At 35.9% G+C, this 26,159-nt stretch overlaps 2 protein-coding genes across 3 annotated transcripts; one reads left to right on the forward strand and one right to left on the reverse strand.

Moving 5' to 3' along the window:
* Positions 1-213: 213 nt before the first annotated feature.
* LOC144974517 (N-acyl-phosphatidylethanolamine-hydrolyzing phospholipase D-like) lies at positions 214-9,117 on the reverse strand. 2 transcript variants are annotated; one of them, XM_078917447.1, is made up of 7 exons: positions 8,885-9,117; positions 7,417-7,713; positions 5,768-6,069; positions 5,228-5,414; positions 4,195-4,343; positions 3,174-3,288; positions 214-2,368 (listed from the first exon to the last, which is right to left on the reverse strand). In XM_078917447.1, the coding sequence occupies exons 2-7, from the start codon at positions 7,687-7,689 to the stop codon at positions 2,237-2,239; spliced, it is 1,158 nt and encodes a 385-aa protein (XP_078773573.1). In that variant the 5' UTR covers positions 7,690-7,713; positions 8,885-9,117; the 3' UTR covers positions 214-2,236. The 2 variants fall into 2 exon arrangements, with proteins under 2 accessions (XP_078773573.1, XP_078773574.1); XM_078917448.1 differs by lacking the exon at positions 8,885-9,117 and adding an exon at positions 8,689-8,776.
* Positions 9,118-9,155: 38 nt separating this feature from the next.
* Positions 9,156-26,129, forward strand: LOC144974518 (mitochondrial-processing peptidase subunit beta-like). The gene is made up of 14 exons (XM_078917449.1): positions 9,156-9,241; positions 12,604-12,759; positions 13,396-13,482; positions 14,143-14,272; positions 15,578-15,669; positions 16,506-16,612; positions 17,621-17,700; positions 18,456-18,568; positions 20,664-20,902; positions 22,044-22,109; positions 22,945-23,061; positions 23,743-23,800; positions 24,636-24,711; positions 25,626-26,129. Exons 1-14 carry the CDS (start codon positions 9,179-9,181, stop codon positions 25,688-25,690), a joined length of 1,449 nt encoding a protein of 482 aa, XP_078773575.1. The 5' UTR covers positions 9,156-9,178; the 3' UTR covers positions 25,691-26,129.
* Positions 26,130-26,159: the final 30 nt, after the last annotated feature.

The raw sequence follows: 26,159 nt of genomic DNA on the forward strand, positions 1-26,159 counted from the left end.
TTTGAATCCTCCTCATCTTATCACATTACACGGGTTCCTCATCCGGGAAATTTGTTTTGATTATAGGTGTTTTATGGCCCTTGCGACACATTTAGGTCATTTCAACACCAGTAAAATAGAAGAAAATGGGATGGTTAAAAAATATTGGATTTAGAATTTTAAAAATGCACTGCAACAGCCCGTCAAAATGAACAAAACTAAAATAATACCAGCTTGAATTTTATTTCTGTTTATTAATATATCATTTTGATTACAAAAAGTTGAGGTTTTTAAAAAACGTCGAAGGTTTTAATACAGGAATATAAAACATTAATATAAATTTAAAATTAAAATGTTAAACATACAATACAAAGCAACCCTCTTATAACAACATCATTGGGACCGACAATTTTATGTCCTTAATAAAAGAATGTCACCATCTCCGATAAATTCATAAATTAAAGAATAGCAGTAGTCCTTCAATGCCATTAGGCTCATGGAGCCGGATATTATCCCTATTTCTATAGCGTGAAACGGACAATAGCAATTGATTGCTACCCTTTAAATAGGACGCTAGTCTATGGCAAAGTACTTTCTCCCTGATCTGGCAGACCCAGCTACCCAACCACTGCTGGGTGGACAGGAGGGTTGGGGAAAATCCCGACTTCACCCAGGATTGATCTCAGTCCCTTTGTGTGTGAAGCGAGTGCTCTACCAACTGATTTATCAGGACTCCCTGAAAATATTAAGGAGATATCATGGATGCTACTTTTCTGTGTTATCTTGGACTACAAGACATGGTGTTCTGGGATGGACATGTTGGATTATGCTTTCCATCCAGGCCCGGGCTTTTAAACATGAATCGAGGATTCTTCTATTCCTGGACTATTGAATGTTACTTTTTTAGTTTTGTGATAAAGAAAACAGGTATTTTTAGAAATAAGAAATATGCAAAACGAAAATTTTGTTTTCAAAAGAAAAGAAAAAAAATATCTAAATACATTATAATTTACCACAATCCAGCAATCCAGGTGTCAGTTAGTAGAGCATTCCCTCTACATACAAAGGAACGGAGATCTCTCACACAAAAATAAATAACAAAAACAAAAAATCACTGACTGTTGAACAAGTGAGTATTGTCATTGGTTGTCGTACCTGGAATAGCGTTGATTTCAATGATGGGCAAGAGAGCTTTTTTATTGGATGACTACATTTCTTATTAAAATCTGTCTTAAGTTAATATGTCGCTTTATGCGAGATTTGTTGAATTTTATTTTATGTGTTTATATTAAATATTTCAATACTAATAAAATATTATTGGAAACAAAACGAGACTTTGACATAACTTCGTTATGAATGGGATCTACAACCAATGTCGTTATAAGTGTATTGCATTGTAGAATGAGTACGAGAATAAGACATGCATATTGAGAGTTTTAATTTAAAAAGTTGTGAATATGATTGAGAGTAAAACGTACCCATGAAAAGTGTCCCAACAAAAAAAAAATCCCCGTGAGGATGTATAGAGGAAAAATGATTTGGTTTGATTTCAATCTTGACACAGTGTGTATAAAAAAACAAGCATTTTACACACTCTTAAAAATAATATAAGATAAGTACTAAAACCAGACAAAAGCTGTAACAAAAATCACAGGTATCGCAAACTTATGGCGTCAGTATGCATTTGAAGATGAAAAACAATGGGGATCTGGATGAAAATAGATACAATTTTTACAACAATAAATAAGGAAATTGGTTGAGATTTAAATTTGAAAATGGAAGGATGATTTAAAAGGATTTTAAAAACCTCAATGCTGATTTTGCATCTTTATAGTGTAATGAAACTGAGAAAGACAATTCAAAATTGGCCATTCACGTTTTCTGCCAAAGAATAATAATTTTTAAAACCCCTCAATGTTGCTTTTGTATCTTTACAGTGTAAAGCAACTGAGAAAGACAATTCGAAATAGGCCATACAAGCATTCTGCAAAAGAATAAAAAACAAACAAACCCTCAACGCTGCTTTTGTATCTTTTCAGTGTAATAAAACTGAGAAAGACAATTCAAAATTGGCTATACAAGTTTTCTGCAAAATAAAAAAAGCCCTCATAACACTGAGTGTGTGTAAATTACCCTTTCAGCACCTTGTTCACCCCAACACAGTTCCAGGCTGAGATGTCAAGTCCCATACATAAAACTAGATTGAAGCAGCTGTTCATATTAAAAAGGTTGCATAAATATTCCTAGTAGAGTTTGTCTAGTCAAGGTCATCATAGCCATCTGCTCCAACAAGGCTTATCTCCCCATGATTAACGGTGACGAAAGACGACGGCTTCATCCCTCGTTTCTCTACTTCCTGTTCCAATAGCTCCTTGGGTTCTAAGTATGGCTGCAATAGGAAAATGGTGAAACCAAAGCTCAATCGGAGTAGCATCAAATATTTTGTTTTAAAAAAAATAATCTAAATTAAAACCGAATTGATTTGTTCTAGCTCTATATATTATGCCCAAATCAAGTTTGACTAAACCTAAAAGTGATGAATAAGTGCAGCTATGTGGGGGGTGCAGTGGCCGAGTGGTTAAGGCATTGCACTGTGACACGGAAGGACCTGGGTTCGAGCCCCTCTTCAGGCACTTTCATTTTTTTCCTTGAGCAAGATTATTAACCCCCAATTTGCTCACTTGGACAACATGGGTGATTCCTGTTGACATCAGACATCTTGTTTGATAAGTTATCTATATTCCTTTGTGGAATATCTAGGAGACGGTATCTTATGATGTCATGGTGGAAAAAGCATAATTTTTTTTTCTAATTGTGGTCTTGTGGTATGGCACTCTCATTCGGATTGGAAGGTCCTGGGTTCGAGCATTACTCAGCGCATAGTTGAGCCTTTGGAAAGGACTCTTTACTCACAAACTCTCATCGTACTCAGGTGTAAAATGAGTACCTGGCCGTAACAGCGGTGTCTCTGTCAGAAAAAATTGTGATATATTGCCTACCGGGTGTCATGTCTTGTTCTACATGTTACGAGTTGCTGTTGGTCAGGGACACTTTGTAAAGTGCTTTGAGCACATTTAGTGGATATTGCGCTATATAAAAGTTCAAGTTTCTAAAAAATCAGCTGATATACATACACCATCTGTACCAGAAAAAGATGTAGGGTAAGCCTTTCCAATCAAGCACAGTTGTCTTACCTCGTTTGCGATAGAGAAAGTTCCCCAGTGGATTCCAATGGATGCCTGAGACTGGATGTCGTGATGGATGTTGACGGCGTTTTCAGGGTCTACGTGAGAACAAGACATGGAAGACCTGAAACAGAAAAAAAACAAAACAATATGAAATAGAATGTGTGCGTGAGACTGTAATACTTGTAGACTAACAAAATGCAATATACGTTAAGCTAGATAAAATAAAATAAACTGCATTTCCACGAATGAACTGTGCTCAATCTGTGTCACATTGTTTCATTTATTCTTCCAGCAGGCCATATGGAATCCTATTTCCATTTCAAACAGTACCAATCACTTGTTAGGCATCTTATTGTACAAACAAACACGCTTATATTATCCATCACTGCCTATAGCCAGGTACTCATTCACCCTGAGTTGAATGAGGTAAAGAGTGTAAAGTTCTTTAACCAAGAACACAATGTCGAGACTAAAATGTTCCATGATAAATTCTCCCATCTGGTCATCGATCACGCTTAATATCACTTGACCTTTGTGATGAGACCAGACAACATACAACTAAGCTACTGGAGTATATACAATAGATGACAGCTGTTCCATCAACAGGCAAAATATTTTTTTTTAATGATTCAGTTATTGCTTAATTTGCTATATGTACTATAATCACATATAAAGACGATCTTTCAAAATCTTTTCTTTATCTACAATATTGTACTTCACCCACTGACTAAAGGCTTTACAAGGAATCCCATACCAACAGCAACACTTAACATGTAGGACGTAACATGACGGCTGTTAGGTGATATTACAATTTTTTCAGACAGAGACAATGCTGATTACTGCCAGATACACATTTTACACATGAGTACGTGGAGAGATGTGAGTAAAGAACCTTTTCCAAGGACTCAACTATGTACTCGAACCCAGGACCTTCTGATCCAAAGGCGATTGTCATACCACAAGACCACATAACCGCACAAGTGGTCACATATGTAATTCATCTATACTTGTTGGCGTTAGTTCTCACCTGGGGCTGTAAGCTCCAATAGGAATGGTAGACAAGGTAAAAGGGCCATAGTGTTTTCCTATAGTCTTGAACCCATCGCAGTACGCTGTATCTCCAGCAAAGAAGAAACTGTGCCTGGGCCCGATGACACACCAGCTGCACCAAAGGACCTGGTGGAATGTACAGACATAAATGATTTTTGAAAAGAACAAAATACCAAAACACTGAATGTTTCAGGCTCAAAAGCCTTCTTCAGCAAACAAAAACAGATATATTACTTAAAAACCCAGATAGACTGCAGTACATCTGGGTTTTTCGAAGTAATGTATTTATGTCTTTATTGTTTTTTGTTATTCTCTGAAGAAGGGTTTTGAGTCCAAAACTTTCTGTGTTTGGTATTTTGTTCTTTTTTTTTTTTTGAAGCTGTTATATTCATTCTTGTTTAATATTTTTTTATAGTCCACAGCTTCTAGCAGCTTCGTATCACTAGACATAAAAGACAACATGAAGCCGGTGGGTCAGATAACAATGTTGACAATCATTTGTACTTGTACCCCCCCCCCCCCCCATATACATTTTACTTAAGGAACAAACTCTGGAAAAAAAAACATGTATTTAAAAAATTTGGCCAAAAAACGCGTCCTTCAAATATCAATCGATTTAAATGACTAACAACTCGGCAAACACTCTCAAACCTGGGACTTTCGAAGTTTTACCATCAAAAAGGCCAAAAACTAACTTTGAATACTCTTCAACAGTCGTAACGTCACTTCCTTCCTAATGACGCATGGTAACTTAGTAACACTGGCTCTAAACTATCGGATTGCGGACGGCCGTATGAAATATTTCTCCTGCGAGCATAAAAGTGTATCCAGAGGAGAAAAACATTAAAAATATGATCTTGTTATGACTTTTATACATTCTGATCACAAGAAATATGAAAGGTTCTAGCCAGCTTAAAGAATAAAAAGTAATGATTTTCTTTGTTTAGAACCAAGATGGCCACCATTGCCGGGCGGCGTGACATCAGACTATTGAATCCTATTGCACTCACCTTATTCTCATCCCGCGTTGTCCTTTTTCCCCAATGTTGACAAGGCGTGCACACAACTCGGATGTTGCCGTCGTCGGAATAGACTTCCTCCTTCCACCAAGTCATCTCCGCAACATTGGCTATCCCACAATCCCTCATCCACTTCATCAACCCTTGTGGCACGTACCATCTCAGACAATCTCCATATCTAAAGGTGATGGTGAGGGGTTATGAGGAGGTAAATGACTTTTGTTTGAATGGTTCACATCTAAATGTTTGGATATGCATTAATAAAGCATATTTCCATTGATTTACCATTGCGTATCACAATATTTCACTCATTATCAACCCTGATTGCTAACGTAGATTGCTAACGTAGAAATAACAAATTAGGCAATAGCAGGCAACCGGTACTGTATGAAATAGAAAAACGGTTGCATATGGCCTGCAGGGGGAAAAAATGTAATATTGTAAAATGTTTTAAGCATGGAAATGAGCTATATAAATGTTGACATTTATTTTTAGTGTTTAAAATGTTATCTCAACCTACTAAACACTAACCTCTGATTCAGAGCCATGACAGAGGCATAGTCTAGATGGTCGTAATGTGTATGACTGATCACAACAATGTTAACAAGAGGGAGTTCTGAAATAGAGCAGGGTGTGGACCGAAACCTTTTGTAGCCACCGACGGGTAAAGGGGAGCAGCGTTCGCTGAACATGGGGTCCGTTAAAATGGTGACACCATCCATCTGAACCAGCGAAGTGGATTGACCAATCCACAAATGTCGAACTCCAGACACGGGGCTTGTAGCAAATTCCGACAGATTTGGTTTGATAATGGGCAGGGTTGTGTCGAGTTCCTAGGATTAACAAAATAAATAAATAAAAAAGATTTTAAAAATTTCAGCACAGGTTTAAAACCCTTCTTCAGCCAACAACAAAAACAATTAAAACGATAAAATAATAAATGCCTTATGTCAAGCACTTTGTTTTTTGGTAATTGTTTTGTTAATTATTGTTCAAAACTTTCTACCAATACTAGTATCAGCCAAACCTATAGAGACACAAGTCATGACAATCTATCCCTAATTCTGTAACATTAAATGGACAGAAACAATTTCTTGCTACTCTTTATGTTTAACGTCACTTCTTTTCTTGATAAAGTGGTACTTAATTTTTGAGCCTTTTGATATAGTGCAATATCCACTTAACGTGCCTAAAGCGCTTTATAAGGGATCCCTGGCCAAAAGCAGCACAACATGTAGGACGGAACATGACGCCTACTAGGCGATATTATAATTTTTTTCGGACAGAGACAACACTGTTAACAGCAAGGTACTCATTTTACACATGAGTATGGTGAGAGAATGTGAGTAAAGAGTCTTTTTGACTCTTGGCTCCTGTGCTCTATGGAATGAGTTATCTGAACCCTGTGAAACTTTGGGATTGAACAAAGTATTCATTCACATACAGAAAAGTGAGTGGAGCAAGCACTTATGTTGGTAACAACAAGAGATGAAGTGAGTAGGAAAGTGCCAGAAGACAATAGAGAATAAAAATTTTTTGCGGCAGTGATGGGGGTTTGAACCCGCGACCTTACTGGTACGACAACTCCGCCTGGCCTGTGAGAGCATGACTCTACCTTATGAGCTATCGTTATTACTGTCAACAATATAACAATTCACAAATCAAAATGCCTGAAGCCTGCGATCGTGAAAATACTAATGAAAGAGTGAAAATGGAGAGGCTTTGGACGGGAACAATACAATGAACGTTTCGAAAAATCCATTGTCCGTACTGTTACCATCCGAAGCCTCTCCATTTTCAATCCCAAAATGTGACACATTGTCTTTCATCCTTGGTGCCATGAGATCTTTTGGCAAATCTGGATTACAAACCTGGAACAGCACTGTTCATGAGGTTCACAACAAGTCTTAAGAGTTTTATAAGACTTTTGAATATATACACTTATTTTTAAAAACCCTTGGGATAATCTTTTTTTTTCTATGTGTGTGTGTTTTGTGTGCATGGATATTTGTATATTTAAAATGTATTATTATGTAAAATCACCCCGAGGCTAAGGCAAAAGAAATATATTGCTATTACCATTGGTCACTTATTGCAAATTTAAAAAATAAAACAAAAACAAGTCTATACAAGAAATGTAATTTTAACTCTTTGACTTTCATCAAATAAGTAATACTTACCGATTTCTTAGGCATTTTACCATCGTGTTTGGAGCAATAGAAATGTTTAAAACTGTCCATCATTCTTGGTCTGGAGACGGGCCCCCAAGGGTTGCGGTACTGGCCATTTTCAAATAAAGGAACAGGAAACTCTTCAACTTGATCCCCCTGTGCTGGTCTTAGATTTTGTGCCTTCAATGGACTGCATGTTGCCCCTTGTTCCTCCTCAACCTCGATGTCCATTGCTTGGTCAGTATCATGTTCGTCAAATTCCTCTTCTTCCATCGCTTCCATTTTACCTCCTTCGCTATATCACTCCTTAAAAATGGAATGCTTTGATTATAAATTCATAATGCAATTTTAATGATAATAATAATGAAATGTATCTATATTGCACTTTACCGTAATGCAGCTCAAAGTCCATACAAATTACATCGGCCAACGAATTTACATTTTAAGTATAATCAAATAAAAATGAAATAAAAAGTATTATCTATGGACAATCTAGTTAGCGTTTTTGTGAAAGAATTGTATTAAAATTCCATAAGTCTGGGTGTGAGGGTGGGGGGGGATAGTAGTAGTAGTAGTAGTAGTAGTAGTAGTAGTAGTAGTAGTAGTAGTAGTAGTAGTAGTAGTAGTAGAAGTAGTAGTAGTAGTAATAATAATAATATATAATAATAATAATAATAATAATAATAATAATAATAATAATAATAATAATAATAATAATAATAATAATAATAATAATAACAATAAACTATTCCATCAAAACTAAAGACGGAACATTATCTGCTCGCTCTGAAAAGGTTGGTACAAGAAATTGAAAAATATAACAAGTAGAGGACATGCTGACAACCTAACCGCACACTTGACGATAAACGTCCTTGAGACTGCGTAGCCAAAATCATCATATGATGTTTAGGTTATCTATCTTTATTTCATTTTTTATTCATATTTATCATACTATTGCCTAAATAATCCCGGGTCTGTTAGTGCTACCCACATTGTCCGAATAATGCCGAGGAGACAACCAATACTATTACTGTTCATGATATAACTGCAAACAAAATAAATATTGTTTTTGTCTCTGTTTACTGAAATCTCTAGCTCAAACTCAATTAACTCATTACCGAGGTTCATTCCCAAAGTGTGACAAATTGCCTTTCACTTTTCAATTTCAATAATACATGAAATAGATACTGTCGCCTTTCTCTGTCTAACCTTACATTCGAACTCTATTCTCTTTTACTTTTATGATAATGTTCAATAAAAAAATATGCTACACTCAGTAACCTCAAATAATAGCAAACTTGAACAATGACAATGTAATTAATTTCCAAGACGAAGTCAGAAGCAGGTGCTGGAATCTACAAAAGAATCAATAATGCCTTGTTTACAGTCTTCCAGCAACAATTATGACAGTGAAATGCAGTCAGCATTATTATGAAATAATAATAAATAATAAAATATAAGGTAAACGGGAGCAAACCTGGATTTTAAGAGATGAAACCTTAATTGCACATAATCCCCTTTGAGAACCAGAAGAAGATATTATGTAATCTATCCATTTCCAATAAATTTGATAACACAAAAACAGGCCATCCTCTCGATCATTCTTATACAACGACGATATTTGCCTGCTTTACATAACATGTTTGCGGGCGACTGTCAACACCGAACAGCTGATAATAGTTCGTTTCTTATTTCGTTTATCTTTTTCGCATTTTTAAGTAACAAAACTACTCTGAGCCTGCGCACTGCACTTCTTTCTCTTCTAGCCAAGATGGCAGCCTCTTTGCTGAAGGTCACTACTGGTCTGAGTAAAGTTTTGAACAGCTCTGTGAGGGTAAGTTTATTTATGATGAATTGTATTTCGTTGTGAAGATATGCATAATGTGTAACAGCTCTTATCTAGTGAGTGACCCTTGAAGTATATGCCTCTGATGTGCCAACCGTCAGAGCTCTGGTCTCGAGCCGACAATTGTTTGTTGAGAAGAAAACGTCTGCTGGTCAAGAACTTTGTTGACTTTGTATTTGTTATTGTTAAAAGCATACAAATTGGTCTCACTTTCCCGAACCATTCAACTTTTTCCATATTTACCTGCCTTTACTTTACTTGGTATCAGTTCATTAAACCATTTCATCAATTTGGCGACTCCTCGGTCCTCACACTCGCTGAGAACTTTGGCCAAGGGCGGATCAGCAGAATGTTGGCATTGTCACTTGTTGATCCAAATCCAAGCACTCAGTATAAAATCAAAATATTGAAATATATACAAAGATTAACCGATTATACGAAAGCACTAACACTATCACCTCTTACTCTCCATAGTCATAAACTACACAAAAGTAGTAAGTAATAGTAATAGTAGGCACTTGCAAGAATTTTTCAAAATAGTGATATCGGTATTAATTTAGCGTAGAAAAATAAAGGGGAGTGAAACATTTACTAAAGTGAAAAAATTATCGCTCTATCTCAACTTGTTAAAAAGTTATGATCTTTTATGTGGTGAAAAATCTCTATAGAAGCTTAATAGGAAAATATGTGACCAAAACACAGCAACCCAATGGATAATCAATCAAGTATAATTCAGAAACGGCTTCAGATACAACTTTGAAATTTTTACATGTGGTAATTCAACATCTCTGTAATACATTGCAAACAGAAAAATAATTATTTGTTGAGAGAGAAAGGTATAGTTTAGAGCTGAAACAGCTGAAATCAAGGAAAAATAGATCACGACATGCAAATGAATGACCTATTGGAATTTAGGAAAAGTCGACAATTAAATATTTATTCACATATAGATAGACCAAATACACCACTGAATCGGCGTCATTTAGTTGTTCACTTTGAACTTTTCAAAATGAAAATAGACCTCATAAAAGCAGAGATATGGACTGATAAATGTTTGAGGTGGTGTATTAGTGTTTAAAATGATCGAAAATAGGCGATTTTAAAAACTTTTGCTCCCCTGTTCCCATAAATTGGACAGACGTCCATCAAAGGATGAAAAACGTCAAAATCAACAGTGAAAAATCAATCGGAAAAAAAAGGAAGAGAATTGTAAATTATAAAATGAATGCATGGACATGAAAACGCCAATTAATTGAATAATTTAAAACAAAAATAACTTCCATAAATGGAATATATTGTAAGATATAAAGATGTAAAGTTTTGATGTGGATTGACGAAGTTATCTCTCAAACGCAGCAGATGACAGGAAGTGAATCAGTATAAGAAAATGACAAGATATGAAGTGAGTAGAAAAGTGCCAGAAGACAATAGAGAATAAAAAAATTTTTCGCGGCGGTGGTGGGGTTCGAACCTGCGACCTTATTGGTACGACAACTCCGCCTGGCAGGTGAGAGCGTGGCTCTACCGTGTGAGCTATCCACGAACACAAAAATATTCGTTTCAAACCCAAAGTCATTTTTCTAGATCCCTCTCTCACCCACTTCTTGAGATCGCCGATTCGTTCACCACCATCGCGAAGTAATTTTGACCAGCAGTTAAGCTTAATAGCCAATATTCTCATCACAAACATATAACATAGAAACGATTGAGACATTGAGTATGCTCCGGTGTATGGGGTGAATTTTTAATTCAGAAAAGTGAGTGGAGCAGGCACTTATGTTGGTAACAACAAGATATGAAGTGAGTAGAAAAGTGCCAGAAGACAATAGAGAATAAAAAAATTTTTCGCGGCGGTGGTGGGGTTCGAACCTGCGACCTTATTGGTACGACAACTCCGCCTGGCAGGTGAGAGCGTGGCTCTACCGTGTGAGCTATCCACGAACACAAAAATATTCGTTTCAAACCCAAAGTCATTTTTCTAGATCCCTCTCTCACCCACTTCTTGAGATCGCCGATTCGTTCACCACCATCGCGAAGTAATTTTGACCAGCAGTTAAGCTTAATAGCCAATATTCTCATCACAAACATATAACATAGAAACGATTGAGACATTGAGTATGCTCCGGTGTATGGGGTGAATTTTTAATTCAGAAAAGTGAGTGGAGCAGGCACTTATGTTGGTAACAACAAGATATGAAGTGAGTAGAAAAGTGCCAGAAGACAATAGAGAATAAAAAAATTTTTCGCGGCGGTGGTGGGGTTCGAACCTGCGACCTTATTGGTACGACAACTCCGCCTGGCAGGTGAGAGCGTGGCTCTACCGTGTGAGCTATCCACGAACACAAAAATATTCGTTTCAAACCCAAAGTCATTTTTCTAGATCCCTCTCTCACCCACTTCTTGAGATCGCCGATTCGTTCACCACCATCGCGAAGTAATTTTGACCAGCAGTTAAGCTTAATAGCCAATATTCTCATCACAAACATATAACATAGAAACGATTGAGACATTGAGTATGCTCCGGTGTATGGGGTGAATTTTTAATTCAGAAAAGTGAGTGGAGCAGGCACTTATGTTGGTAACAACAAGATATGAAGTGAGTAGAAAAGTGCCAGAAGACAATAGAGAATAAAAAAAAATGGCAGCTTCTGTAAACAATCAAGGCCAATTACTGTTTTTTGGGGAGCTCTAACTTTTGAGTGCAAACATATTTTGCTCTGAAATTTTTAGAGAAGCTACTTTGATATGTATCTCAGTAGGACTTTTTTTTATTAAGAAGGACCATCTCTGGTTTAAAAGTTATAAGCGTTTAAACACATATACTCTCTTCACTCAAAGATTTCTCAAAATCATGACATAGGAAGATAATAATATTAGCATCATTGTATGTAGAATTTTATGCCCTGTCCAATGATATATAATACATGCCATTTCATTCCACTGAGAAAGAAGAATGAACATTTTAAAATCACTCCTAAATTTTTTCCCCTCAAAAACGGAAACAGAAATCCTCGCCTGTTTTCAACTCGCGAGAGCTACTTCTTGCAAGTGCCTAGTAATAGGGAATAGGGCAGGGTGGTGGGTAAGTATTGAGTCGTGTATAAAATCAAAATATTGAAATATATATAAAGATTAACCGATTATACAAAAGCACTAACACTATCACCTCTTACTCTTGTCATAGTCCATAGTCATAAACTACACAAAAGTGGTTAGTAATAATAGGGAATAGGGTGGTGGGTAAGTATTGAGTCGTGTGATGTGATTGATTCTGGTGTAAATGAATGCTCAATTCTCTTCCTGGGTTTTAAAAAATATTATATAGATTGAAATCATTTTTCCTCTTCCAGGTACCAGCTGTGTCGGCCCTGTGCAACAAAAGATGGAGATCGGCCAAAGCTGTGTCCTACGAACAGGCTGTGTTGAACATGCCAGAGACCAAAGTCACCACTTTGTCCAATGGGGTTAGAGTGGCCACCGAGGATTCTGGCATAATTACCAGCACGGTAAGAGTGATGGTGGAGTCACTTCAGTGTTTTTTAGATATGAATTGTGACCATCAAGGTTACCAATTTTATTTATATTTACAGCAGCCCGATCTAGTTCTATAAAAAATTAGTAGAAATACGAATTTTTGGCTCCAGCTACAAAACAACCTTCCCTTCTTTGACCCAATAAATCTTGTTGAAAAGGAAAGTTTAGTTCCTTGGAACCACATACATTATTCAGGCCATATTGATTATGTAAAATTTTTCTTTTGATTTTATAGATTAAGTTTTTGTATTTGTTTGGCTTGCATAAAATAATAATAAAAAAAAAAAATTAGTCCTTCAGAGTCATTCGAGAAGCCGGAGTTTATCCCGGTTTCTCTAGTGTGGAATGGACAATAGCAATTGTTTGCAATCCTATGGATAGGTCTCTGGTCTATTGCAAAGTACTATCCACCAAACCTAACAGACTCAGCAACCCATTCACCGCTGGTGGACAGGGGGGGGGCAGGAAAAAAATCTCGACTGCACCCGGGATTGCTCTTGGTCCCTTTGCATGTGAAGCGAGTGCTCTAACAACTGAGCTATTGGGACCCCTTTTGGCTTGCATAACCTCGTTTATTTTATTTTCATTTTGTTCAATTTTTGTTGTAGGTTGGACTGTGGATTGATGCAGGAAGTCGTTATGAGGATGCCAGCAACAACGGAGTGGCTCACTTCCTGGAACACATGGCGTTCAAGGTATGTTGAAATGTTATTTGATGATGCAGTGATGATAATCTGCAGAATTCTGAGATTCCTGGATTTTCTCAGAGGTTGTCGCAAATTGATCTATGACTGATTTAAGCATTTGTAATTTTAAGATTTTAGTGTGGTCTAGTGGTATGATACTCGCTTTCGGATTGGAAGGTCCTGAGTTCGAGCCTAGCTCGGCGCATGAGTCCTTGGAAGAGACTCATTACTCACATTCTCTCACCGTGTAAAATGAGTTCCTGTTAACAGTGTTGTCTCTGTTGGAATTGAAATGTCTCGTTCTGTATCTTATGTCTTGCTGTTGTTCAGGGACCCTTTGTAAGGCACATTGAACATGTTTAGTGGATATTGCGCTATATAAAAAAAAAAGTTCAATTTGCGTACAGTGCTATATCACTTAGTCAAATATCGTTTTTAAATTTGAGATGGTTTATGATGGTTGTGTGCAATTTGTTATAGGAAGAGAAAGAGTGGATGGTATTGTCATGGGCTAATTTTAATTATTCATCCTCATCATGTTCATTTCTCAATGGATAAAACGTTCCAACAACACCCATCCTGGCATCTTTTATATTAGGCTATCCAGCTCAGCTCAAAACAGGTCATGGCAACCTCTTTCATCTTGACCTCCACTGTCCTTTATTCCAGGGAACTAAGAAACGAAGCCAGACAGACTTAGAGTTGGAGATCGAGAACATGGGTGCTCATCTCAATGCTTACACGTCCAGGGAGCAGACGGTGTACTATGCCAAATGCTTCAAGAATGATTTGCCTAAAGGTTTGTGTAAAAAATGACCCATCCTATGGTCGTTGTTTGAATCTCATAAGTCAGAATTAAATTTAAAATAAATAGATAAGATACCCTTTATTCATCCCATAGGGGACATTTTTCTTTAGGGTTTACTCCAAGGGAAGACTGGATTAACCCAGGCATCAGCTGGGGTGCAACACGTCAAACTGATTTAGGGTAGGGTGGCTTGCTCAAGGCCAAGGCCAAACAACTCAGCTGGTATTCGAACTCGGTACCTTTCGGGTACGAAGCAAAGACTGAGTCACGCTTCCCCCAATGACATCACCCATTGTTTAACGTGGTTATTTTTTATATGGATGAAATAAAGGACACTAGGTTATCACATCATTGTTCAAAACTCCACAATAACTTGCCAAAATATAGCAGTGAATTAAGCATGGCAATTTTATTTTATATGATCAATGAGACATTTTTACTCTTGTGATTTTTAAGTTTTATTTTGAAAAATATAAATCAGTGCTGATGGTTTTCCTCTTCCCTGAAATCTGTAATTTTGGAGTTTAAAGTCAAAGAAGGAATTTCCATATTTTAAAAAATTACATTCTATTAGATCAGTTACTCAATTATTCTTTCTCTGTGTCAACATTCCTACAATGCATTATTCAGCAATTAAGTTTTCATCCAGGCAGTATCTCCTCAAAATTCTTCCATAAGTGCTGGGAACGGAGGTCTTCGGATTGGAGAGGTGTGACTGTATGACCTTTCACATTTTCATGCTGAAAAAATAATGACTTTTTAAAAAAAAATATTATGAGAGAGATGATTTAACAGGGCTGCCTGGTGTTCCACATTTGGGACCCCTGTCCTGCTAACCCGCAACACTGCCTCATGTCCCGCAATCCAGCCCAGTTGTTGATAGTTATTAATATTATTAAGAGCATTTGACTGTGATAGGACACTTTTTACTATGTTTGTGTACACGTGTGCGTTTAATGTAACCTGTAATTTAAGACAATATCACTGTGTGGAATAAACTTTGTCAATGGATTTATTTTAACAAGGATGCTGCATCAGATTACAATTGACTTTGGTGTAAAGGAGAGCAAGAACAATAATCGGCATGTGAGTTTGTGACCTCTTATCACTTATTCCGTCTCTCACCATGCCCCAAAATGTCCCTTAGATTGGATCTCTGAACTTGGCAGCTCTGATTTAATTTAAAACTAGAACTGTATACAGCTGATATTCATTCACTAACCGTTTTGATTGATTTATTTCAGTTTTTATTATTAAATTATTTCCCCGCCCATATCTCTCTTTCTCTCTCTTTAGCTGTGGAAATTTTGGCTGACATCACCCAGAACAGTTTATTGGGAGACCAAGAGATTGAGAGAGAAAGAGGTGTTATCCTCAGGGAGATGCAGGTAAATGGTGGAGAAATCTTTGCACTTGTACTTGTTTCCAGAGTTCAGGGCCCCTTAAAAGTAGTCTCTTAACAGAGAATTAATTTTTTAAAGGAGATTCCAGATTTAGAGGGTGTATTGTACAATTCGTTTAGTTATAGCTTCTAATTGAATATATCATTCTCCATGCGTAAGGATTATTCATTTTTTAATGAAATGGAATGCTTTCTACATTTATTACAGTGGAGTCTTTTGGAATTATTGCTGTTTATTTTTGTTGGGTTTACTTTTTTTTTTTTTTGTGATAGATTAGAGAATTGTATTATGTATACCTGCTTTAGTGAAAATATACATCACTAGGGTCAACACTAATTCACAATATGACAAGTCTTTTATACTTTTTCGTACACTTTCGTAATTTTCTTTCTCTCTCTCTCTCTCTCTCTCTCTCTCTCCTCTCTCTCTCTCTCTCCCTCTCCTCTTCTCTCTCTCTCTCTCTCTCTCTCTCTCTCTCTCTCTCTCTCTCTCTCTCTCTCTCTCTCTCTCTCTCTCTCTCTCTCTTCTCTCTCTCTCTCTCTCTCTCTCTCCTCTCTCTCTCTCTCTCTCTCTCTCTCTCTCTTCTCTCTCTCTCTCTCTTTCTTCTCTCTCTCTCTCTCTCTCTCTCCTCTCTCTCTCTCTCTCTCTCTCTCTCTCTCTCTCTCTCCATATATATATATATATCTCTTTAATTTTTTTTCTTTTTTTCTAGGGGGAGGGGGTGTTGGTGGTAGGATGTGAGTATGACATTGAAGTGGAAGTGTTTAGTTAGAACATCCAATCGATAACCATCTTTCCTTATTGTCTTTCTTTTCCCACAGGAGATTGAGACCAACCTTCAGGAAGTGGTGTTCGATCATCTCCATGCCATTGCCTACCAAGGCACATCCTTAGGGCAGACCATCTTGGGACCCTCTGAAAACATTAAGTAAGGATTAAAACATTTTTTTTTTTTCATCTTTTAAAGACGTTTTAGAAGTTGGGTTTTGAACTCCTTAGAAGTGAATAACTAGTTATCGAGACAATGCATAAGTAATGAATAGGCTGCATGTCGAGTCATGGGGTGGTATAACACTACAGCAGAGAAGAAAGCATGACAAAGTAACTATACTTTGCAAAGGCCTAATCGATCAAGTTAAATTATCCCTATGTGATATTCAACCAAATAAGAGGAAGTCATCCAAGTTTATGGTTGCCCACTCAAGAGTGGATGCACACTTGTACTCGTTCATACCATCGACATTGAGACAGTGGAATAGTCTCACATCTCCAATGAAAGAATAATACTGTGGTCTGTGGAATCTTCAAAATCTGAAGTTACAGACTTAAAAGGAATTAAAGGCAGGTTATTGTGATTACGGTGCGGAAAAAGAGCGAGGATGGATGATCTTTATTGACGACCAGCGTTTATTTAGGCTAGAAAATAAGTTGCCATCACTCTGAAACCAGAAGAGCAGTTGCACAATGTATGAATCCAGTCCTCTGGAGGGACTGGATTCACACTTCCAAGGCTGTAAGTGTTGAGCTACAGACAGGAAAGATCTGCTGCACATCGATGCTGTCTTGTTATGAGGCCAAACTAGACTAGAGCACGGTTTAAAACTAACCCCGTCAATGCTTATAAACTGGGTTGGAATTCATTCATTTTGTCATGTAAATATAGATTTTTTTTTGTTTTTGTCTTCAAATTTGGATTATTTTTCTAAATATTTGTTGTTTAGTTTCTTGCAAAGTGTGATCACAAATAATTTCATTAATAAGCAAGTGTTGATTTTTAAATCTGACTCAACATCCATTTCTGAAGTTGGTGATCATTATTATTATCATTGCCACTGCTCACTATATATTCAGACCAAGCAAAAACCCATTGTGCTGGTGCTATTAGTGATTGTATCATCATTGCCATGACTGGACATTTTTTTGTTATTCTTACCAGATCCATCTCTCGCAGTGACCTGGTCCAGTACATCGGCTCCCATTACAAGGGTCCTCGTATTGTCTTGTCTGCTGCAGGAGGTAAGGCCATGGATGGGTGGGTCCTTTTGGGTTTTATATTGGTATTGTCAACCTGACACTTTGACAGATTTTTGTTAAAGCCACAATTGGCCAAATTCTGATTTTTCTTAAAAAGCCACAATTGGTCAAATTCTGATTTTTCTTTAAAAGCCACAATTGGCCAAATTCTGATTTTTCTTTAAAAGCCACAATTGGCCAAATTCTGATTTATCTTTAAAGGCCAAAATTGGTCGAATTAAATTCAGATTTTTGTAAAAGCCAAAATTGGATGGAGTAATTTTTTTAAAAATATTTTTTTAAAATTTAAAGCCAAAATTGGTCAATTCGGATTATTTAAAAGCCAAAAGTGCCAAAATTCAGATTTATTTTTAAAGGTCACAATTAGCAAATTCTATTTTAAAAGCCAATATTGGTCGACTTCAGATTTATTTTTTTTTCTTCAGATTTTTTTTTTTCACTATAACTTTAGTGGAAAATAGTGTTATTTTTACTAGAATGGACATGGGACCAAACTGTTCCCTATTTAAGCTAATTCCCCTTTGTCTCACTTTTTCTTGGGTGCTTTAATTGTAATTCTAGAACTTTTTACTATCCCATTTTCTTCCTTTAAACTGGTGCTGAAATGACTTTAAATTGTTAAAAGCGCTGTAAAGCTCTTAAAAACAAACAAAAACAAAGTCGCACTGAAAATTAATGAGAGATGAGAGCATGGTGTTTTTAAGACTTTAATGAATATTTCTCCATGTTCTTTTCAGGTGTGAACCACGATGAGTTGTGCAAACTGGCTGAGAGTCACTTTGGTGGGATGGCCACTGGCTACGATGGGGCTATCCCACTCTTGCCTGAATGTCGATTCACCGGCAGTGAGGTGAGATGAATTGAAGGCTGCTTTTCCAAAAGTCCTTAAGTCACTCAATCCTTGAGATTTTTACGACTTTTTTAAAAATTGGAAAAAAATGTATTAAAAATGAGCATGTACATAGATAGTTTTATTCAACTTCCATTAACATGTAAAAATTAAAAACATTAGCTTTGATGCTACGTCTATAATTTGTCTCAGAAAAGTGTAATAAATAGGCATGGGGTAAAAGTAACCCGGGTAAAATTCGGATATTGTCGGTGTTAAGGTTGAGTGAGTAAGGGGCGGTTTGGGTCTAATTATTAGGAAAATCCTTCAAATATTTGATTTTGAGATTTTGGTGGAAAATGATATTTTATTATCTTAGAAATAATAAAATTGAAGTCTAAATTCTTAAAGTAGACTATAAAGGCACGAAATACACAGTCGAAAATGGTGCAGGTAGTAAGAAAAGTGTGAAAAACGGGAAGCCATTTTGCTATTTTCTCAATATGTCATCTTTCTAAGGGTATGGGAAACTGTGTCAAACGTTTCTCAGAATCTATTCAATGAAATTGTCTGAAAATTTCCACAGTTATCACAGAGATAATGTATTATGTCACCATAGAGAGGTTTTTTTGATAAGATTTGTGATATTTAAATTATAATCCTAAATCTGAATTTTTTACATCAATTTTGTCATAACATTTTGATTCTCAACTTTGTAATGATCTAATAAAAATTCCATAAGCTAAAGCCATAAAATCGTTCTATGGTGACACACTATGGTACAATGTTGACAAGAGGGAAGAATATGGAGGTTATTCCTTCATTAGTTTTTGTGGAACGTTTGCCACAAGATTGTTATATTTTTTTATGTCAGACCCCCAAATTAGGTCGCAAAATGGGTATCAACACAGATAATTAAAATTTTTCACCATCAATGTTCTTTTTTAACCTATATTGATGATACAGAATGATTAAAACCGCCCAATAAAGGTAATTAAGAATATTTTAGAAAATACCCAAACCGCCCCTTAAGTCCGTTTTTCTACTTTTTGAGATTTTCCATCCATGAGATAAATTGAAATGTAAATTATATTTTAAGCATCTTGATTTGTGTGAATTTGAAGTTTGAATATGTTACAATAATAAACCGAATGGGATAATTTAGGGAAAATAATCCTGAATATCTCAAAATGGGAAAACCCGAGTTAGGGAATTTCGGAAAACCTCTTCAATTGATAAGGGTTTCTGTTGGCAAATATTGTGTATGTTAATAGCTTATTTATAGCTGTTAAACTTTGAGCTTTTATATAGTGCCATATTCAATTAGTGTGCTCGTCCCAGACGAACAGTAACATATAGAACGAGACATAACGCCTGTTAGGCGATATTACCAATTTTTCTAACAGAGACACCGCTGTTAACGGCCAGGTACTCATTTTACATCTGAGTACGGTGAGAGAATGTGAGTAAAGAGTCTTTTCCAAGGACTCGAATATGCACCAAGCAAGGCTCGAACTCATGACCTTCCAATCTGGAAGCGAAAAGTGAGTGAAAAAAATAAGAAGAAAGTGTTCCAATGGAATGATCCATACAAACAATTTTTTAAGCATGAGAGCTTTTATATAACGCAGGATCCTTTCAATGTATTTCTGCCCACCCTTCCAGTGTTTTGTAAAATTATTCTGGTTTTCACTCTGTCTTTCCGGTGTTCCATCTTCATCTAATTCTCAACAATACTGGTCATGATTAGGAAGGGGACAAAAGTTTCCAGTCAAGAGCCTTTTTCATTACAGTCTTCACTCTTTTGGGCATAACCAAGGAACAAATCGGTGACAAGGGTTTCCCCTAATTGGTTCTCAAATGCCATAAATGTCTAATTTGGCCATCTAAATCTTAATCGTTTTCAATTTTCCGAATTTGGTATACCCGCATTTTATACTGGTTTGAGGTCGTGGATGACAGACATATTTGGATGCCTGCAGTATGTTAGCTGACAATGTCAAAATTGTCTTTAGTTTGATTAAAGAAAATTAGATTTAATTTGTTATATTTTAATTTTTTAATTAAAAAAAAAAGTTGAGCCTCGACTCACTCCTCCCCCTTCTTTTCCCTGCAGCTCCGAATCCGAGATGACCTGATGCCTCTGGCCCATGTGGCCATCGCTGTGGAGGGCTGTGGTTGGCAGAATCCCGACAATCTGGCCCTGATGGTGGCCAACACCATCATTGGATCCTGGGACAGGTCCCACGGCGGTGGTGCCAATCTCTCCAGCGAGTTGGCCCAGAATGTCAACACGTACAACTTGGCCCACTCCTTCCAATCTTTCAACACTTGCTACTCCGACACTGGTCTCTGGTAAGTCCTCAATTGTTATTTACTTCTTGGAGCTTCACTGATAATCAAAAAAATCAAATTATGCCCTTCTGTCATGATATCAGATAATTAACAAAATGTCTGATGTCAATAGGAATCACCCATGTTGTCCAAGTGAGCAAATTGGGGGTTAATAATCTTGCCCAAGGTAAAAAAAAACGAAAGTGCCTGAAGCGGGGCTCGAACCCAGAACCTTCTGGGTCACAGTGCAATGCCTTAACCACCCTGCCACTTCGCCCCCATTACTGGTATTAATTTTACAAAACTTCTAGTAACTTCACTTGTGATGAGCTGACACTTGATTGTTGCAATGCTATTATAGCTTTTAAGTGATCCAAGTTGTGCTACTGATAAACTGCATAAAGTTCAATGTAGGGAATGAGATTAGTGGAAGAGTAGCGTCCCTTGATTGGACGTCACCGGAGGAGAAGTTATTTGTAAACAAACCAACTACAAGCCAAGGGCGCCATGTACAAAAATGCATATCATAATCAACGTTATGCGTTTTTTGTACAGTAATATGAATAATAAATTTTGTATTTGGAGCGCTTGGCTTGTAGTTGGTTTGTTTACAAATAACTTCTCCCCCGGTGACGTCCAATCAAGGGACGCTACTCTTCCGCTAATCTCATTCCCTATAGGTCGGCTGGATTAGTGACACTCTCTAAGCCTACAGAGCACATCAAGTCCATCCTTAGGTCTCTCCATTGACTTCCTGTTAAAGAGAGAGAGTGGAGTTTTCAAAGTTGCCACAATGGTGTACAAATACCTAAATGATACAGCACCATCTTTTCTCTCAGGGTTTCTTGAATTGCATACACCTACTAGACCACTCCAATCATAACATATGGAAACTATCTCTAGCAAAATAGGTTCTCCCCCTTGGGGCCCTAAAAGTATCGAACAAATTAGATGAAGAAATCAAAGAAGCCGTAAGGTCAGTAATTGAAAAAGGCAATAAACAAAAATGAATATAACAGCTTCAACAAAGAACAAAATACCAAACACGGAACATTTCAGGCTCAAAACCCTTCTTCAGCCAACAACAAAAAACTGCTGTACAAATGTTTATATATATGTTTTTTATTATTATTATTATTATTTGTTATATTTTATTTTTTAGGGGTATGTATTTCGTCAGTGACAGGATGATGATTGATGACATGATTTTCAACATCCAAAATGAATGGTGAGTGCAAATAGTTCATTTCTTATGTATACCCATAAACACACATACACACACACACACACACACACACACACACAAAATCAATCTTCTGACTGGATGGGGTTCCTGACCTCACTTAGTGGACAGAGAGGTCACTTGCTGTGTCTTTTCTGTCCCTTAAATCTGTTTTTCAACTTGCTTTCTCTCATTGTCTTGGAATGCGATTACTTGGTTTTGTCCTTTCCCTTACAATTGTCTGAGTCCTTAGCTGAGACGGAAACAGTCAAATGTATAGTTTAAGTTTTGAGAGATCATATTTTTTTCCTTGTAATTCATCTCTGTGTTATTTACTGTTATATTTGTTGTTTTGACTGAATAATGTAAGCATTTGAGTGTGTTACTCTGAATAGAATCCTGTGCTTATGGCTGGATGAAACTTTTAAGTGGTCTCAAACTATGCTTAATGATTGTATGCTTTAGAATCTACATCTGTTCCTTATTCTAACTATTTCCCTTTGTCTTTCTTTTTCTCGTGTGCTTTTAAATGTAAATCTATAATTTTTTTTTACTATCAGTAGAAGGGATGAAATTGGGATGGCCAAAAAATGGTAGATTTTAAATTAAAAGACGAGAAAAGTCAAAGGAGAATGGTTCAAATAGGGATAGATGCTGAATTCCAAGAGCACACCTTCAGTGTATTTAGTTAAAGATCACCTAAACGTCCCATCCAGACACAAGCACAGGATCCCACTTAGAGGAAAATGTTTACAAAATATTTGGCCAAATATGGTTTGTCAAGTGTGTTGATTGGAGATGAAGTGTTCATTAGTGTATGTACGTTTTGTGTGTTTTTCAGGATGCGACTGTGTGGTGGAGTGAGGGAGGCCGAGGTGGACCGTGCCAAGAACCTGCTTATGACCAACATGTTACTACAGTTGGATGGATCCACTCCAATCTGTGAAGACATTGGAAGGTAACGTCTTATCAATCATCACAGGATTTTACCTCTATTTCTTTTTTGGGAACATGTTGACAATTTGGCTTTTTTTAATGCAGAATAACATTTTGACATTGTCTGTTTTCTGCTGGTTTTTTATTGGGTTTTTTTTTTTTAATGTTTGTTTTCTTTTCTTGTTTTGTCACAGGAAATTGAATTAAACATTTTATAAATTTACTTAATTTTACTTATTTTATAAGATAAATAACACCTACTACATCCTCATACTATTTCACCTTAAATCTAATACAGCAAAATCAAATTTTTATTTAATTTTTGTGTACCAGCTATTTTTAGAATTTACCTCAAAAATTCCCACCCACCCGACATTATTTTGTTTCGTAATCAAACAAAAAAAGTAACAAGTGCATTCTATACAGAATGTTTTTCAGCAAAATGAGCTCTACAACACAGTGTTTAGTATTTATATCTGTAATCAAAGCATTTCTTTAAATTTTGTGATGTACAAGAGAAATCAGAATGAGAAAATTATCGGTTGCATCGTAACGAATGTGACGATTTTCCAATGTGTGGTAAGGAAAGGGTTAATACCCATCGTGTTGAATGTAAAAGCTGACCTTGGACTAAAGAGATTGGTAACGACTACAAAATATTTTCTATATGATGTTTTTATAACGTTTTATTCTCCATTTCCAGACAAATGTTGTGTTATGGAAGACGCATCCCTATAGATGAATTAGAAATTAGACTCCAGGTGAGAATAGCAATCGAATGTCAGAATGTGTGTTTATATCTGACAGATTTTTTTTTTGCCTTGTAAATCATTTCTTTGTGGTTGTGAATTGTTTGTTTTTTAAAAAAAAACTTCTACAGTGTTTCCAATACTGGTCTCAACTGTCACTGAAAAATTATAACAGTTACAATTTGAATTTTAGGAAAAGATGAAAGAATGTTGTCGTCGGGCTTAAAATTTATACTGTTATTAATACAATTTTCAAAGTTTATTTATTCCAGTCATTTTCATATATATATATATATATATATATATATATATATATATATATATATATATATATATATATATATATATGCGTCTCACTGTAACATATAGCTGTAATCATTAGAAATCACACCTTTACCATGATTTTATTAAACAACAAAAATATTATAAATGAATTATTTCTGCATCCAATATCAGATATGAATGATTAAGCTTTCAGTAAATACTTCATCAAATGCGCGGTAGTAGTAACAAATGAGTTTGTGCTCTGTAGCACAGACAAACCACCTCATTATGAACTTAAAAAAAATACTATTAAATAATGTAATGTGTGTGTTAATATGGTCTTCAATTTGTTGGGCATTCCCAGTAAATCTGTTCTTGCTGTCTGTTTGTTTTGTCCGAGCTTCTAGCAGTTTAGTATCACTTTGAGTCTTGTCTATGGTTTATTCTTTCCTTTTCTTCTTCTTTAAAAAAAAAAAATTTTTTTTCCCTATTTCTCTGTTCCCCTGCCCCGGTTTTTTTCCCTCCATTTGCTAGAAGAATATGCAATATTGAGATATTTTTGTTTATTTTTTTTCTTTCTCAGGCTGTGACTGCAGAGAAAGTCAAGGAAGTTTGCATGAAATACATTTACGACAAATGTCCTGCTGTTGTAGGAATTGGTAAGTTGGTTCCTTATCTCATAAACGTACCGGCCAAAATCTTACGAATTTTTCATTAATTTTACAAATTTTAGACAAATTTCATGGCCAATTACGAAAATACGAAATTTTATGGAAAATTACGAATTTTAAATTCTCAGTAATAATGATAATAATAATAATAATAATAATAATAATAATAATGATGATGATGGTAATAATATTGATAATAACAACATTAATGATTATAATAATAATATTAATAATAATAAAAGCATTTCTACAGTGCATAAGCATGACGATATAATGTTGAAGTGATAATCAATGTCAATTGTGGTTGTTTCTACACGATTTCAGAAATTACTAATTTCCTTATGAAATTACTGAAAATTGACATATAAATTACTACATTTGAAGTTTTCAATTTAGCAGGTCTGTATAGATAGCTGATCATCAATGAGTGTCTTTTGATACAGTTTTTATTCCATGAGTTATATTAAATCCTATAGGTAGAATGAAGTGGACGTCACTCGGGTCTTTGTTACGGTTTTTTGCCATCCGCGTTTATGAGTAATTCTCACTAAATTGTATTAACCAGACTATAAACGTTTACGGCTACACATAGCTTTTTGTGTTGGTCCGTTTTTTTGGTCCGTTATACTTCCGGATGGCAATGTTGTGAGCTTCTTAGCCAAGTGCACGACATATGTACTGTATTTACAGCTTGTCAATTAGCACTCTTCAATTGTAAAGATATTGATAAAAGTAACTGAGAAAAAAAAAATGAACAGTTTTGCTTGTCAATATTATTGATTTTTAAAAAAAAAACAACAAAATATTAAAAAGAAAAAGATGTTTTGAAATATCTTTGATCCGTTTACATTTCTGATTTTCTCCAGAACTGTCTGAATTTTTTTGCTCTCTGTTTGTTTCAGGTCCCATTGAGGCATTGACAGATTACAACAGATTACGAGCAGGAATGTATTTACTGAGGACGTAGTGAGAATAATGTGTAGTAGTTGTTGTTGATGCACTGTGTGTATTTAATGGTCTACGTGGACTTGTGGGGATACGTATATAAAGTCTTTATTTGCGTATCTCGGTTATTTGTTTCATTTAATTAAATATTTTAAAGACTTGCATGGGACTGTTTGTCACCATGAGTTGTTTGTAGGATGACGAGACGTGTGTATTTTTTATTGTGATATGAAGAGATAGGACTGACTCCAACGATTAGCCTTGACACCCACAAGACACATTGGTGTGGAGTAGAGTTGGGAGTTATTGGGGAATTTGTTTTATTATTTTGTCGTAGAAATGGGCAAATGATGGGGTGGGTTTATTTCTGGAGTGAGAGGAATGAGTGACAGAGTAATGGACGAGTGGTTTGATTTCAATAATGAAAGAAAATACAAATTTTGTACAGTATGGAAATTAAACTTGTTTTTGTTTTACTTTTTCAATTAATG

This window comes from Berghia stephanieae, chromosome 6 (genome assembly GCF_034508935.2).
Source record: "Berghia stephanieae isolate SIO BIC M18660-M18661 chromosome 6, UCSD_Bste_1.3, whole genome shotgun sequence".
NCBI classification, from domain to species: domain Eukaryota; kingdom Metazoa; phylum Mollusca; class Gastropoda; order Nudibranchia; family Aeolidiidae; genus Berghia; species Berghia stephanieae.

Excerpts from the sequence above, each read along its gene's own strand:
- LOC144974518 (XM_078917449.1), top strand. The coding sequence starts at position 9,179 with ATGGCAGCCTCTTTGCTGAAGGTCACTACTGGTCTGAGTAAAGTTTTG. Across the intron at positions 9,242-12,603 it reads TTTTGAACAGCTCTGTGAGG|GTACCAGCTGTGTCGGCCCT; the intron begins GTAAGTTTATTT and ends TTCCTCTTCCAG. Across the intron at positions 22,110-22,944 it reads TTCAACATCCAAAATGAATG|GATGCGACTGTGTGGTGGAG; the intron begins GTGAGTGCAAAT and ends TGTGTTTTTCAG.
- LOC144974517 (XM_078917447.1), bottom strand. The coding sequence starts at position 7,689 with ATGGAAGCGATGGAAGAAGAGGAATTTGACGAACATGATACTGACCAA. Across the intron at positions 6,070-7,416 it reads GTAAAATGCCTAAGAAATCG|GAACTCGACACAACCCTGCC; the intron begins GTAAGTATTACT and ends TGTTAATCCTAG. Across the intron at positions 3,289-4,194 it reads ATTGGAGCTTACAGCCCCAG|GTCTTCCATGTCTTGTTCTC; the intron begins GTGAGAACTAAC and ends TTTCTGTTTCAG.